The sequence below is a fragment of the Manacus candei genome, unplaced genomic scaffold (genome assembly GCF_025592945.1).
Source record: "Manacus candei isolate 608988 ecotype Guabito, Panama unplaced genomic scaffold, ASM2559294v1 h1tg000017l, whole genome shotgun sequence".
Lineage (NCBI taxonomy): Eukaryota > Metazoa > Chordata > Aves > Passeriformes > Pipridae > Manacus > Manacus candei.
This window is the reverse complement of record NW_026138065.1, coordinates 30,628,258-30,643,157: the sequence shown is the minus strand read 5'-3', so window position 1 is coordinate 30,643,157 and position 14,900 is coordinate 30,628,258. Positions and strand designations below refer to the sequence as shown.

Below are 14,900 nucleotides of genomic sequence, written 5' to 3'. Positions count from 1 at the left end.
GGCAAAGAAACAACATGTAGGAAGCACGGGAACAGCCAGCTCCCTTTGCCCCCATGGTCTTTCTGTAGGGAATACAAAGGAATAAACAAGCTCAGGAAAATAGAAAATATATAGTCCAGAAGAGGAGAAGGATGGAAAATTGGGAAATGTGTCACTAAATGAACTGGCTACCAGTGAACAAAGAACAGCACAGTGCATTTTTTCCTCCCAATTACAAGTTCACAAATGGTATTCCACAGAGCAGGGAGAACAGGCTTGGGAGGGAAGAGGAAAGGCAAGGAAATTAAGAGAAAATTGCTTTCAAGAAGTCATATATTAGCTCAAATCACAAAAAAATATTTTTCTATGAATACAATTTTCTGTCACCATTTCACGTAATTAAACCAAAGTCATAAGAATTTCATGCTCAACTACCATTCAGACTTAACACGTTTTAGGAGAGGGTACAATTTTCTTTAGTGAAACACAGCTAAACACAGGCAGTAAAAAAGGGGAAGGAAAGCAAAATAATTCTTTTAACTAGAAGGAAAATCATAGCAATGTTGAAAAAAACCTTATGCAAGTGTAATTTATGAATTACAGTAGGAGAACACTATTAAGCACACCTACAATTAAAAAAAGCTATTCCTTCTGTAACACTGCCAGGTGAGCACTGATTCAACAGCCAGCTACAGGAAAGCTGCAAGATCTTCATTGCTGGATTCAACCTTTTGTAGGTCTTTCTGACAAAAAAGATGGAAATGGTGGTTCCTCAGGACAAGAGAGACACAGATCTGGAGCGGGTCCAACAGAGGCTACAAAGAACTAAGGGACTGAGTGTCTTTCTTACGAGGAAAGGCTGAGGAAACTGGGCCTGTTCAGCCTCGAGAAGAGACAACTGAGGGGAGACCTCACTAATGTGTATCAGTATCTCAAGGGAGGGTTTCAGAGGATGGTCCAGGCTCTGCTCAGTGGTGCCAAGCAATAGGACAGAAGGCAAAGGGCAGAAACTGATGCACAGGAGGTTCCACTTGAATATGAGGAAGAACTCCTGTCCTGTGAGGGTGACTGAGCACTGGAACAGGTTGTCCAGAGAGGGTGTGGAGCCTCCCTCACTGAAGATATTCCAGAACCATCTGGGATAACACTGCTTGAGCAGGGAAGTTGAACCAGATGACCCACTGTGGTCCCTTCCAGCTTGACTGTGAGGAGGCAGAAGCAGACAAAGAAATGGTTTGGCACAAAATGCCCATCTCTGCCTCATCTTGCTTCCTCAGGAATACCAGAATTACTGAATCCGCCTTTTCTGGCACTGATTGACAGAAGACAGTCCCATCTCCTTTAAGATATGAATAAAACCCACAATTTAGACGTTATTAATCTCACTCCCTTAAAGTTTCCCTTTCATTGCTAAGCCAGATGCATTCGTTAGATGATGAATACACTGAAGTTTCTGAGGTATGCCCACCACAAACCATTCTCCCTTCAACTACTTAATTTTTATTCCTCCCTATCGTTAAATAGTTTAATCATATAAAACCAGAATTCTACTTCTACCACAGAAATGGTGAAAAAATTAGAATTACTTTTAAAAAGTCTCTCTCCTTCTGCATCAACAGGCCCTATCTTCCTTTTTAGATCACATTGTTAAGGAAACTTGCATATTCAAATTGGCCTCTGAGAATCACTTCCAAAATAAAATCCTCCATTAAACTACCTGGCTTAAATAAGCCTGCAGAAAACTTCACACTTGCACATGAAGCTCACAGTTTGAACCCTAGACCATTTATTCCACCTGTGGCAGAAGCCCATGAGTGGGCTGGAAGATAGACCCTGTGAGTGCCTTTCAGTTCCTGCCAGCTGTTACAAGACTGAACTGACTATCCAGATATTTGTCATGATAGCAGTGAAATTATGATTTCGTAACGGAATAACCAGTTTTTTGTTCAGCTAAGAATCAAAGTACTTAATAACCTCCCTGCTAAATAGCAAACAATTATTTAAGATGGTCTTCCGGGGTTCTTTTTCTTTGTTTTATTGCAAAAAAAAAATGGTTTGGCGGTTCTTGACTCCAGTAATTTAGGAACAGTGTTAAATCAGTTCTGGCTGGAGAAAATTCACCAGAGGCACTACTGCTCAAGTGAAGTGAGTCAAAACAAGGGAATAGTGTAGCTAAGATGGGTGCACTGTGTAGTATGTTTGTGGTGATTCCTGTAGAATTCTGTGGCTTCTGTACTACAGATATAAAGTTCAAGAGCTGGATATGAACCAGAACACAGACTATCCCAAGAAAACACAATTTATCTATCCAAAACCAAGACTGTTTAATACCTTCTGTCTGTGCTGTTTACCTTTTCCTAGAAAACACTACTCAAAGGAAAAACTTGCTAAGTCAACTCTGACAAAAATAGCTTATCAACATTACTTCTGGCATTATGTAATGGACTCATCATCGTATGCTCTGACAGATTATTTTAGAACTGGCTATACCAAAGCATCCAGAACTACATTCTTTGACTCACTAGATGTTTTTATCTTAAGCCACCTACTATGAACACAACAATACATTCACCTTTTTTTTACCACAACTGTCAGATCTCTGGTCCTGTAAGAACACAGAAGAAACGTTGCTCCAAGCTGTGAAAAACAAATTGCTCTGTTCTAATAACACAAAGGTTTAAGCAAGATGTACTCTGTCATTAAAACTGAACTCTTTCAGTGAAAACATCCACTGAGTAATGACAATAAGAAGTATGGCAACTGAAATGAAACGCTGGGAGTGTTTTTGTTAAAATGTTTAGTCAGTTTTCAGATCACAAGGCACCTAAGATCAGGTGTTACCCGAAGCAGTGTAGTGATACAACCACAGGGAAAAATCTCCCAGCGTTGTTATGCTTCTGTGAGAAAACAAGCACATTTACTGGTAGAGATAATATCCAGCACACCTTTTTTTCACAGTATCTGCATTTCCACATTGCAATGGATCATACACAAATACTATCCATGAAGTGACAAAGTAATAATCAACACGATTATACCACCAAAAAATGACAGGATGGAGGGAAAAACTAATCAAAGGTAATCGTACCTGAAAGTTAAGCTCATTACAAGTCATTAACACACACACGGGCATCACGATTAAACAACATTTTCCTTCTTTTTGTGTATGTTAGTCTCTCTCATCAGGCAAGTCTTGGGGAACAAAATTTTCACAGAAGTCCCAGCTACTGGCAGGAGGAGCACAACTGTTCTGCGGGAGATGATCACTGTCCATGATGATCTGTACGCTCACAGTAATTAGCATTATTGCAACCATGGCCTAAATTATAATAACTTTTTTTTCTTTTTAAGTCTCAACTTTATTAATACCTTGTTCTTAAAATACGAGTGTTTTTTAATCATGGTCTTAATGCACTCTTAACTGGAACGAAACCTTTACACATTTCAAAACACTTCTCTGAATGCACATCTAACAAATATTAAAGTGTACACAAATAAACAGCCTGAGCATGGTGCATTAGTTTCTGCCACAACTTTAATTTTTAAAGGAAACTCTGCAATGCCCTGCTTAAAAACAAAAGGAAACCCATTTTCGACCCCCAGGCCCTACGAGGTCTAATGTGAAATGTGATAAACAGCTGGCCTTGCTGTGAAAGGGTTAAGAACGAAAAAAATTTAAACCGCTTGCACTTCTCCAGCTGTAAAACCAAAATATTGCCAGGGTCTTCCTGCAGCCAGGGCACCGGATAATTTAGGCGAAAACAAATGTTTATTAAAAAAAAAAAAAAAAAAAGGGCGTTGATTTCTTGGCAGCGGCGAAAAGCGGGAGACAACCCCTAGTGTCTACGTAAAATACTACAGGACTCCATACTGTATCTCCGGGTTAAATTTTACGGCAGTAAAAAGGGAAATTTAAACCGTCACGATCGAAAAAACAGAGCGACTGTCCCGCACGCACACCTGGACACACGGCATACCTCACCTCAAACCATCCCATTTGGAAGCGCCAGCTCCCAGCACCATCCCCGTCAAAGAGCACATCACCCAGCCCGTGGGCTACGTGCATTCACAGCTTTGCGGGCCCCGCACACCAACAGCACAGCGCTGCTGCTGCTGCACCGGGGGCGGGGGGGGAGAACCCCGCGGAGCTGCCAAACAACCCCCGCACGGCACCGGGGTTTCGTTTTCCAAACAGCTCCCGGTGCATCTGGAGAGCAGACGAGGCGCAGCCCCCCGGCGGTGGGGGGGGAGAAGGCGAACCCCCCGGGGTGCCGGGGAAGGGAAGGGCCGAGCCCCAGCGCTGCCGGGGCGGCGGACGCAGGAGGCGGGGAAGGCTGCGGGGCTCCGTGGGCGGCGGGGGGAAGCGGGGGCAAGCGGGGGCCGCGCCCGCCCCCGGGGAGCGCCGGCAGGGAGGGAGGGGAGCCCGGCGAGGAGGACGTGGCCGGCCCGGGGGCGGGAGGAGCCGGGTCAGGGGCAGGGCAGCGCCGGGGCCGCGGGGGTGGGGGGCCCGCCCGGCCCGGTCTGGAATATTCCGGCGGGGCGAGAGCGGGGGAGGTGGGAAGAGCAAGCGAGGGAGGGAGGGGGGAAGCGAGAGGAGGGTCCCTCACCATGGCGGCGGGTGGGCGTCAGGCGTCTTCCCCCGCTGATGAATCCGCCGAGCCCCGGCCCTCGCTGTGCGTCGTCCGGCGTCGCCGGCGCCGTTGCCGCTCCCCGGTCCCGCTCCTCCGATCCCGCTGGCGGCCCCGCTCCCCGTTCCCAAATCCCGGCACTGCGGCAGAGGCTCCGCTGACCCGCGCACGGAGCGAGCGAGGGAGGGACGGAGGGAGGGAGGGAGGCAGGGAGAGAGGGAGGGGGCGCGAGCGGCGCTGGCGCGGGGCGGCGGGGGCGGGGCCTCCCACATCCGGGCACTCCACCGCGTCGGGGCGGGGCCGGGCCGTGACGTCACCGCGAGGGAAACGGGGGAGGTTGCGGGGGGGGCAAAATGGCGGAGGGGGGGGGGTAACGGCGGAGTCGTCAAATCATCAGTGTTGGAGGAGACCTTTAAGGTCGTCGAGTCCAACCGTGAACCCAGTACCACTGCCGACTGCTGTAACCCATGAATCACTGTAGTCCCTAAATCACTCAACCCATAAAACGCATCACCCAGCGCCAGATCCAGATGTCTCTTAAACACCCCGCAGGGACGGTGACTTCACCGCCTCCCTGGGGCAATCTGTGCCAATGCCTGGCCACCCCGAACACTGAAAAATTGTTTTTCTAATAACTAATCTGAATCTATCTAATCTGAATTTCTAATGTCTAATCTGTCTGGCTTCTCTCAGCCTGGGGCCGTGTCCTCTGGTCCTCTCACTGCAGGCATGGTAGAAGAGACCGGCCCCCACCTCACTACAACCTCTTTTCAGTCTGTTGTATGAAGTCCCTCCTGAGCCTCCTCTTCTCCAGGCTAAACAAACCCATCTCCCTCAGCTGCTCTTCATAAGAGTGCAAGGAAAAGGCATTTTGAGGGACTGCTCTGCTGCCGGCAGATCCTCTTTACAAGGCCTTGCGTGTTGAGTGTTGCTACAGAAAAAAAAAAAACACCTGATGTTTTTTGGTTTGTTTTGGTTTGTTTTTTCGGTGTTTTGGTTTTTGTTTTTTAGTTGGGTTTTTTTTTGCTACTAACCCAGAACTGATTCTGGGTGATAATATATACTTTGGTTTTTTCTGTATGATTTTATGAGAAATAAAATAATCTGGTTTTATTATAAGTAAAGTTATGTAAGTAGGAAACGGGGTGTTGGGACTTCCTTCTTACCTCCCATTTAATTTTATTTCAGGCGTCTCGCGAAGATTGTAAGGTGAAAGGCCCCGTCAGGGCTGTACACCAAGGGAATATTGCGGCCGAGGTAGGATACAATATCAGCCACGTGTCTTTTTGTACAGGGGGGTCCCCCTGTACATGTACAGAGGGGTACGTCACCAATCAATCAAACTGTACAGGGGGTATGCCCTGATCCAATCAGGTGGGAGGGTGACACCCACCCGCCAGTTTGAAAAGTACCCTTTTAAGGTAAAATACTTGTTACCTGCTGAATATTCAAGATATTGGGTAACTGAAGAGTATAAAAAAGACACGGGCTCGGGGAGGGGCGTGCTTTTCCAGGCGGGCGGCTTGGGACTGCACCCAGCGCTGCAAATAAAGGATCCTTTTCTGTAAGTTTCCTTGTCCTGCGAAAGTTTTTTTTGCCGTTTCTATAAATTGATAGAAGAGAATTTTCTCACAATTTCACAAATGATCAATCGTGTGACAATTTCCAATCCTGGGTCAGGTCAGCTGCGACTGTGTGGCCACAGCAAAGGCATGAGAAGTCTTGAAAAGCCCCAAGGATGGGGATTCCTAAGTATGAACAAAGGAGCAGAGAATAAACCTCTGAATAGTAAGGCTGAAACACCTTAATAAACCTGAGGTTTATTGCTCTACTACAGCTACTGCTGTTAACAACAGTCACATTTGCTCCTTCAGGCCTCTTCCCGGGGAAAGGCTCTTGAAAGCTGCCAGAGCTGTCCTTGTTCTCCCACACACCCTCTGCTTAGGCTGGTCCCCCTCAGCCATAAGCTGTATATATATTTATGTCACATATATATATGTACTTTTATAAGCTGTGCTGCCGGAGCCCTTGCTTCTTAAGCTTTCTTCCTCGTGTGACTTCTGCTTTCTGCAAAAGGGGAAAAAAAAGTCTTGGCAGGGAGAAAGCTTAGCACAAGCACAAGGAGCCTTTGGCAATGTAGCTTTGAGAGGTGCCTGCTCTCCCTGTGTCCTGGCTGTTATTTTCCTTAGGTTTTTAATGTTATATTGCAAGACGCTATCCAGGCTTGAAGCTGTTAAGTAAAGAATCGCAGAATCACAGAATATTTAGGGTTGGAAGGGACCTCTGGAGATCATCTAGTCCAACCCCCATACTTAACAGATTTTTAGAGTCCTGTGTTTCAGTACTGTTCATAGTTAATTATACAAAACTAAAGGAGTTGTGCAGGGATGAGATAATTCTTAGAAGTGTATGCATGTATCTTTGTGGTTTCATGACAGTAGTTAGTGCTTTGTACCTTGGACAGTCTACAAAATAAAACAACTGATACAGCTGAATGCAAACTCAGATTAAAGATGTAGTCTTAGTAACCCCTTTGAGGCAAGATTTAGGGCAATGCAACTGCTTGCATAAGTAAGGCTGACCCTCGGGGAGTGATCTCTATATATTATGAAGTTTTAAGTAGGCCAAATGACGCCTTTAAAAAACTCTGTGAAGGATAAAATAAAATAGTGAATAAAGATGGGTTGATTTCACATTCCCTTTGCTGTTTTTCCCTTTCTGTGCTCTCTCTGCTGAATGTGTTTATTTTGGAGCACCATGACACAGCGCATAACACTGTGACAAATGAAGTGGTGATGTGAAAATAATAATTACATATAAAATATTGTTGTGTTAAAACTGCCAAAAAGAAGATTTGGTACCATGTTGATGTTGTTTTTCAGGCATTTGCTATTTGGCTTGCAACAGCTAGACACTTTGCCAGGAAAATTCAAATTAATTCTGCCAGCTTCAAGGTGAATGACGAGATAATTTGTGGGGGAAGGGAAGACTGGATTATTGCTTTAAAACCAGGCTAATTTTTTAGGACCGTAGCTGAGAGCATGAGCTTGCCAGTCTAAAATGGTAATTTCCTCTCCCTTCAGCTCCTTCTGGAAAAGGAACTGCCTTGTCACTGTTGCCCTATTTGTGGGAGTCTGAGCTGATCTAAGATTAGCAAAGGTTACCTTAAGAGTTCATGGAGGAACCTGAAATCTTGAAATCAAATGCTGATGCACAACTGCTAAGATGAATAGGGAATATCCCATATGGATGGCTGCTCAGGAACCTGGATAAATGAAGGGTGACTGTGGAGTTCAAGAACAGATCAGAAGTTGTTCTCATCTGAAAGACTGAAGCAAAGCACAGCAATAAACGAGCAGTTCTTAGAAATTGTTAATGACTGATGAATGTTCTGTTCCCAAACTGATACACAGCAAGGAGGGGGAAGGCTTGAGCAGGAAGAACCAAGCGTGGATCAGGGAGACTGCACAGAAAACTCTGGCAAAAATAAGTACGTGAAGAAGGTGGTGATTAGTGAAACTGAATGGTTTCGTACAGGGAAAAAACGAAACAAACACTGAAAAATAAGTGTAAGCTTTAAGTTAATAACAAATCAGCAAAATAGGCCTTGCCAGTAAGGACCTGGGCCTGGCCGCAGTGACAGGTTATACATCAGAAAATGGTCTGATCCAGGGAAGGAATTTTCTGCCTGTTTTATTAACAGATACAGATGGCAAGGATGTCTCTTCTTTTTGGGAAAAAAAAATCTAGTTGATAAGATATCTAGGAATAAAATATTCCTAGATTTTGCTGAAAGCTTGTATTAAAACTGCCAAAAAACAATAACTTAAGATCTCCAAAAGAAAAAGGAATTCTGATGTAAAATGGTCTTGCTGCTTACATCTCTGTTATTGCAGCTGTGTCTTGCAGCTGTAAACCTGGAGTAAAATCAGCTAAGTTGTGTGCAGCTACAATTTCTATTGTATAATGTAATAAGAATAAAATAAACAGAAATGAAGAATATAATACCTTAATTTTTACCTTTTTGTGTTCCAAATAGAGAAAACCGAGAACACGTGAAAACACATTTTTTATCTTTTAATGAAGTTATGTCACTGCTAGTAGTTTTGAACCTCTAGATGCAGTACAAGGATGAGCTAATTTGGTTTTAATTCCCTTTTCTGTCGAGTGAATGTGCCCAAGTTGCTTTTCTTTTATATCTGACTTCTAAAGAAGTTAAAAATGAAAGATGAAATTTGTTAGTAGGTAAGAGTCTGCAGAAAAACATGACTTCCGTTTAATACTTTGCATTATATTATCTGTATTTCTAATATTTTTGCAAATAGGGATATGTGAATGGTTTTTTTAGAGTAAGTTTCAGACAACACTGTGTTTTGTCACTTTCTGGTATTAGTAAAGCTCACCTGCAGCATAGTTACAACCATTGCAACTAGGATCATAACATCATGGAATTGTTTGAGTTGGAAGAGACCTTAAAGGCCACCTAGACCAATCCCCTTGCCATGAGCATAGACACCTTTAACCACATCAGATTGCTCAGGGCCCTGTCCAATCTGACCTTGAACGTTTCCAGGGATGGGGTATCCCCCACCTCTCTGGGCAAGCCGTTCCAACATTTTACCACTCTCACTCTATAGAACTTCTGTATCTCCTTGTAATTGGAAGCTGATTTAGCTACAGATAAATAAATATGTAAACCCTATACCTGTTTGGGATCTTCAGTGTTATTAACCATAATGATGTGCTTGACCTAAGGTATGGGACACAGCCTGCTTATGTGTCTGGGCTCCAGCTACAGTTCTTTTCATAGCATTTGTCTTTGAAAGTGCTATTTGTGATGCCTTAACTGTCTCTAAGTTTTTTTTGATATAACGTGTCTTTGATCCCCCGAGTGTATCCTACTTTGTCTTGCCTTGTGCTGGTCTTCATATAAACATCCCTTACTCACAAACCTTGCTGGATGCAGTTTGTATGAAACATTCACCTCTCTGTTAACCCAGGATGAGGGCTGCTGCCTAATTAAATAATCTTCTGTCCTGACCCTTAACAGACTGTAAGCAGCTTTTCCCAGCAAGGCAGGTAAACTCCTGGGACAGTGCAGCAAAGCTCAAAAATACACGATTTCTAAGCACATGTGTGTGTTCATATGTGTTCCAGCAGTGCTTTCTAAAAATAAACAAACTCTTATTCTTCTGTAATTCTGTAAAAGGAAGAAAGGAAAGCAACCCCTTATGAACTGGCTTTGAGGGAAAGTGTTTAGAGTGGGCAAGGGAAGCTGTACTTTATCAACAAAAGAGGAAGCCTTTTAAGATAGAAATGAAAATTGTCCTTTCTCAGGATGTTTGAATTGCCCTATTAGTGCAGGTCCTAAACTCTTAATGTCTGTAAACCCTATTGATTCCATATTGATTCGTCTTGTTTCATTTGTAATAACAGATAGAATAATAAGCAAATCTAAAGATACAATACTGACTAGAACTGACAAATGTTTGGAAACATAATGTGCATCTCGCTGTATCTCTCTTACCCCTATATCTGTCTTTTCATTTGAAAGAAATCAAAGGGACTCTGTCCTTACTTTTTGCATATCTGTGAGAGCATATATAAATTGCCAAGACCTGGGAGGAGAGGGAGATGATACTTTTCATATCCAGTAAGGCACAGCTGAAAAAACTGGTCTAATGAAAGACCAGAGTAAAGCTGTGGGCCACGGAAGCCTTGTGAAGCTGTAGGTTAATAGGGTGAGTTTTAGTTACCCTGGCTCATTTTGCATCACTGTGAGATGCTGGATTTCAAATTGCTAGAGCAGGTGAAGATGTACAGTTGCCTCTAAGTTAGGTGCATTTACTGAGAGAATGGTTGTAAATACTTCTGATCTGTGGATCTTGCTGCCCAAGGTGATGTGAATTAAATGACCTGATTGTAGGGTTGTTTCTTCTCAGCTCTCAGTGGTAGCTAATAGCCCCCAAGGACTTGAAGCCACAAATTGAAAATCATTGCAAGGAACTTTTTTGGTTTTTTCTTAACTGTGTTATGAAGAGTGGCCTTCTGATTTCCTAGACTTACTGCCAGCCCTGGCTAAGACAAACTGGGGATAAAAATCTTTTCTGTGTCTTTGACCCTGTGCCTGTAATCATCACTTTATCAGATAGCTCTCTGCAGAACAAATGTATGGAATCAATTTGCAAGAAAGATGGAGACTAAAAGGTTGCCTTTTTTTTTTTTTTTGAGACTGCTGTTTGCATAGTAATTTCATGTAGTCATCTCATTTGCCTAGCAGTTCATAAGATTTCCTGGTGGCATCCAGCTCTAGGTTGGTATAATTGGCTGCTTTTTCGGAAGACATCTGTTCTGGGGAGCTGTTATGGGCTGTCTGCTCAAAGACCTTGCAACAACTGGAGGCAAGTGTTGTACAACTATAGTGTTTGATTTTTTCACTGATATGTTTCTCTACCAGCCTTGCAAAGGCTTATTTATTTTGCTTAACTCTGCTAGAGATCAACACGTATTGGTCTGATTTGTGAAGTTCTTATCTTCCTGCAGTAACTGATTAAGGCTGTAGAGATTGGCCTGCACAGGCTGTTAATGAGCTATTAATGTATGTAACTCCAATCTTGTGGAAACAATCTCTGGAGTTACTGTTTTATCACTGGTCATGTGTTGGCTGACTGGTTCAGTCTTGGGCCAGTACAAATTCTGAAGGTGATGACTCAGGCAGCAAACTAGAGTGATAATTTAATGGTGAAACAACAGTCTGAATGGAAACACTGCCAAAAGGCCTTAATTTATTCATTCTTTTCCTTGTGGCAGAGAGAAAAATGAGTAATTGCTTGATTGCTGATCCACTAATGGTTTGAGTTGGGGACAGATTTTGAATACCTGACTCTTTCAAAACTAATCAAAATAGATGTTGTTGTCATGTGGAGTACCTTTTAGCATATCAGTATGTATTACAAGGAGCTAATTAGTGGGAGGTTCTGTGTCTATTAACCCCTTTTGTTGCCATGGAAGAGAAAAATAATTGCATTAACAAATGCTGTCTGTGGTATGTTAAATTGCATCCATCTTAGCTGTGCATTTTTCCATACACTTTGACTGCTATGATCTTGGTGCTCATGTAATCTGTTTTGATTTGCAGTGCAGGGATCAGTATGAAAAATTAAGTAGCTTGCTAGAGCTTTCTTTCAAGGAAAACATGATGCAGCATGATCATATGTATTCCTGTAGATATTTAAGGACCCCTGGGCTGAGGCAATGATACAGCACTGAGGTAGTCACTGTGCATCTGGGATTCTCCACTCTGTGCCTCAGCTCCATGCAGACTCTTGGGAGGACTGTGGGGTTTGTCATTTGAATTTGAGAAATAGGAGGGAGTATAACCCTGTATGCCAACTAAGTCTGTTCACCACAGGATAGGATTTTTTTTTTTCCAGGGGGATTCAGAAGAGCATCTAAGAACTTCTAAGGAACTAATTGGGTGCTAATACAAAATACTACCTGTGCTTTTATAGCTGTGGCAGGTTTTACTACTTTAGACATGGCAAAACTATTTTTGGTGATATTCTTTTCTCAAGGTGTAAAATACCTCATCTGTCAACTGCGCCTGCCTGTCAGTGATTGGACCAACACTGGATTCTGCCTTTTTCTTACCATGGCAGTCCTCAGGTATTCTGGATGTGTGGCACAGGACTAGAAAATCACCTCAGCTCTTTAGTGGTGGGTGAAGTTTCAGTAGAAGAGTGAAGTTATGCTCACCCTGCTGGATCGGGATTCCATGGTTTGTCCACATAAAGTGGGTTCAGGTCCTGAATCACAAGTGTTTGAGCTTCCTAGGTTTTATGCTTTCATCCCAATGCCAGAAGGGATAGATTCTGTCACTGAATGTTTTGCAGTTGTGGTTATGGTTAGCCAAGGAATCATAAATAGGTTTAGCCTCCTGATCCTTCTCTTCCTTAGAGAAAGAGCAGGTAACATACTGCAAATTTTTTTGCATGTGTGGAGTCGCTAGACCTGCTGGGAGCTCTTGCTTGGCACAGAGGTTAGGGAATCCCTAACAGGAATTATAACCTGGCTGGATTTGCTGTTAATATGTGTTAATCTGCAGATTTTGAGTGATTTAAGTCTTTGGGCCTTCGCGTTGCAGAAAACTGTCTAATTAAAAGGGGCACTTTCCAGGGATGTGGTGCAGCTTGTTACTGTGGTACACTGTAAGTCAAGATGCTTCTGCCTCCTACCTATTTGGCAAAGTACCATCTACTTTGTGATGTGGAATGGATTTATAACTTCAGTAAATTTAACAACAGCTTCTGATCCATCATGCTGTTCCTGAACTCTCCCACAACAAATTTCCCACAAGAAAGAAATGGAGATTTTCCTCTTCCAGAAGGACCTGCAATGTTTCCAGAGGTTATTTCAAAAGTCAGAATAAAGACATTTTCTGATATTTTCATATCAGACTTCCCCCTGCTATTTCTGTTTCCTTGCAGACAAAAGGTATGCATAATGACAGTGAAATTCCTAAGTAAATACCATGAAATTTTGGGTGACTTAGTCATACAGTACCATTTTTCTTCCCTCTGTCAATAGGGAAGAATTCTGCTCTCTGAAAATTGTGCATTTTATTTTGCAGCCTGCTTTGCACAGTGAAAGCAACTTCAGATTTTGTACTGTAAAGCAATACCATTGGAATTTTGCTCCAGCCCAAACAATTTTACCATTGGAAGATAATCTCCTCACATGTACTATCCCTAGGTTATGCAGAATGTATCATACTGTACATACATAACATACATAGATACATACATACATAATGTACATACATAACAAGAGATACTCCAGGCTGTCCTCAATGTGAAATGTAGTTTCAAAAAACCCAGTTCTGTAAGCCTTGTCTGTGGCAGGATGAATAAGACCAGCAGTAATTCTAACACTTTCTGGCTGATGGGGAACTCAACAGAACATTTTGTGACTTGGGTGCATATGTTTATGCATAAATAACCAAACAGAGTTTTAAGAGAACAGTATAACACAAAAACAGAATAGACTATTAGTTATCAGGATAGTACTAATGAGGTGAGACTATTTGTGTTGAAAAAAAATCGGCTTCAGCTTTGTCTTTTCCCATTCAGCTGAAGTTGTTACATGACCCTTTCTGCAGACTTAGGAACAGCTGGTAAAATATCAGTGGACAGTTAATGCCCAGGGACTTGAGGTACACGTCTGTACCTCACAATACTCTGAAAGCTCTGTAATGCAGGCAAATCTTGGTATTAAAACCAATATGGAAATGTTTTTAGTGTTGTAATAAGCATGTTACTAATGCTACAACTGCATGGGTTAAAACTGACAAATATTTACTGAGGTGTATACAGTTCCATCGGGACCCACTATTTCCAAGGTAACAGCAGCCCGTGGATGAGACAACACTGCCATTCTGGCAAACCTTCTTAGTGGCATTGCAGTCAGTGTCTTTTTCCTGTTATAGCTCACACCAATTTTGGACTAGAATAAACAACGCTGTAGTGGCTTTTTGGTCAATGTAATTTGCAGTTTTCTGGCTGAGTTGTGTGCACAGGAGTATTTTGCTACCTTCCCAGAGCTAAAAGTGTAGGATGTGTCTGGGAAATGTTTATGTTCTGTCCCTCTTGCAAATAGAAACCATGCTGAGAAACACTCTCACGGCATGGTGAGGCAGAAGGCTACTTCTCAATTTTGACATATGTAGCAGACAATAAACATGGGTCATCAATAAATACTCTCTTGCCTTGCTGGATGCAACCTCTCCAGCTCTAGCAATACTTTGAGTAAGACCTCAGGAGCAAGCAACTGAAAGCTTTCATTCCCTGTGTCCGCATCCTGTAATCATCCCCTGGGATGGAAGGGACTAATGAATGCCCCAGCAGCAGGGAATACATACCCAGTTTTCTCCTGATCAAATGCAGTTGCTGTTAGTTATTACTGGATTTGGCTTAGGGTCAGGGAAGAGAGAAGGGATGCTGTTAGGGTGAAGGAGGAGCACTGTCTGTAATCCTCTTGGTAGTGAAACTCAATCTGCCTCTGCTGACCAGGTCAGTCTATATCGGTAGCACAGTGAGATCTCACTTATACAGTGAGAATTTGTCTGGTGTGTGTGGAGGCTTCTTCTTTTTCTTACACACATTAATGGAGATCTACCTTTCACAATTAACAACCTGCAGCCCTTCTTGTGTGGGCTCTTAGGGGTTTTTTTAAGCACTCTGTTCTGAGTGCAATAAATAGAGCATATTTTAGATTAATTCTCCAGGGAAATAATTT

At 42.8% G+C, this 14,900-nt stretch overlaps 1 protein-coding gene across 1 annotated transcript in view; it reads right to left on the bottom strand.

Moving 5' to 3' along the window:
* The window catches only part of PPP3R1 (protein phosphatase 3 regulatory subunit B, alpha), a 39,453-nt gene extending 34,587 nt beyond the window's left edge, over positions 1-4,866 (bottom strand). The window contains exon 1 of the mRNA XM_051783899.1: positions 4,587-4,866. Coding sequence (XP_051639859.1) covers positions 4,587-4,589 — 3 coding nt within the window. The 5' untranslated portion in view covers positions 4,590-4,866. The remainder of the gene's footprint in view (positions 1-4,586) is intronic.
* Positions 4,867-14,900: the final 10,034 nt, after the last annotated feature.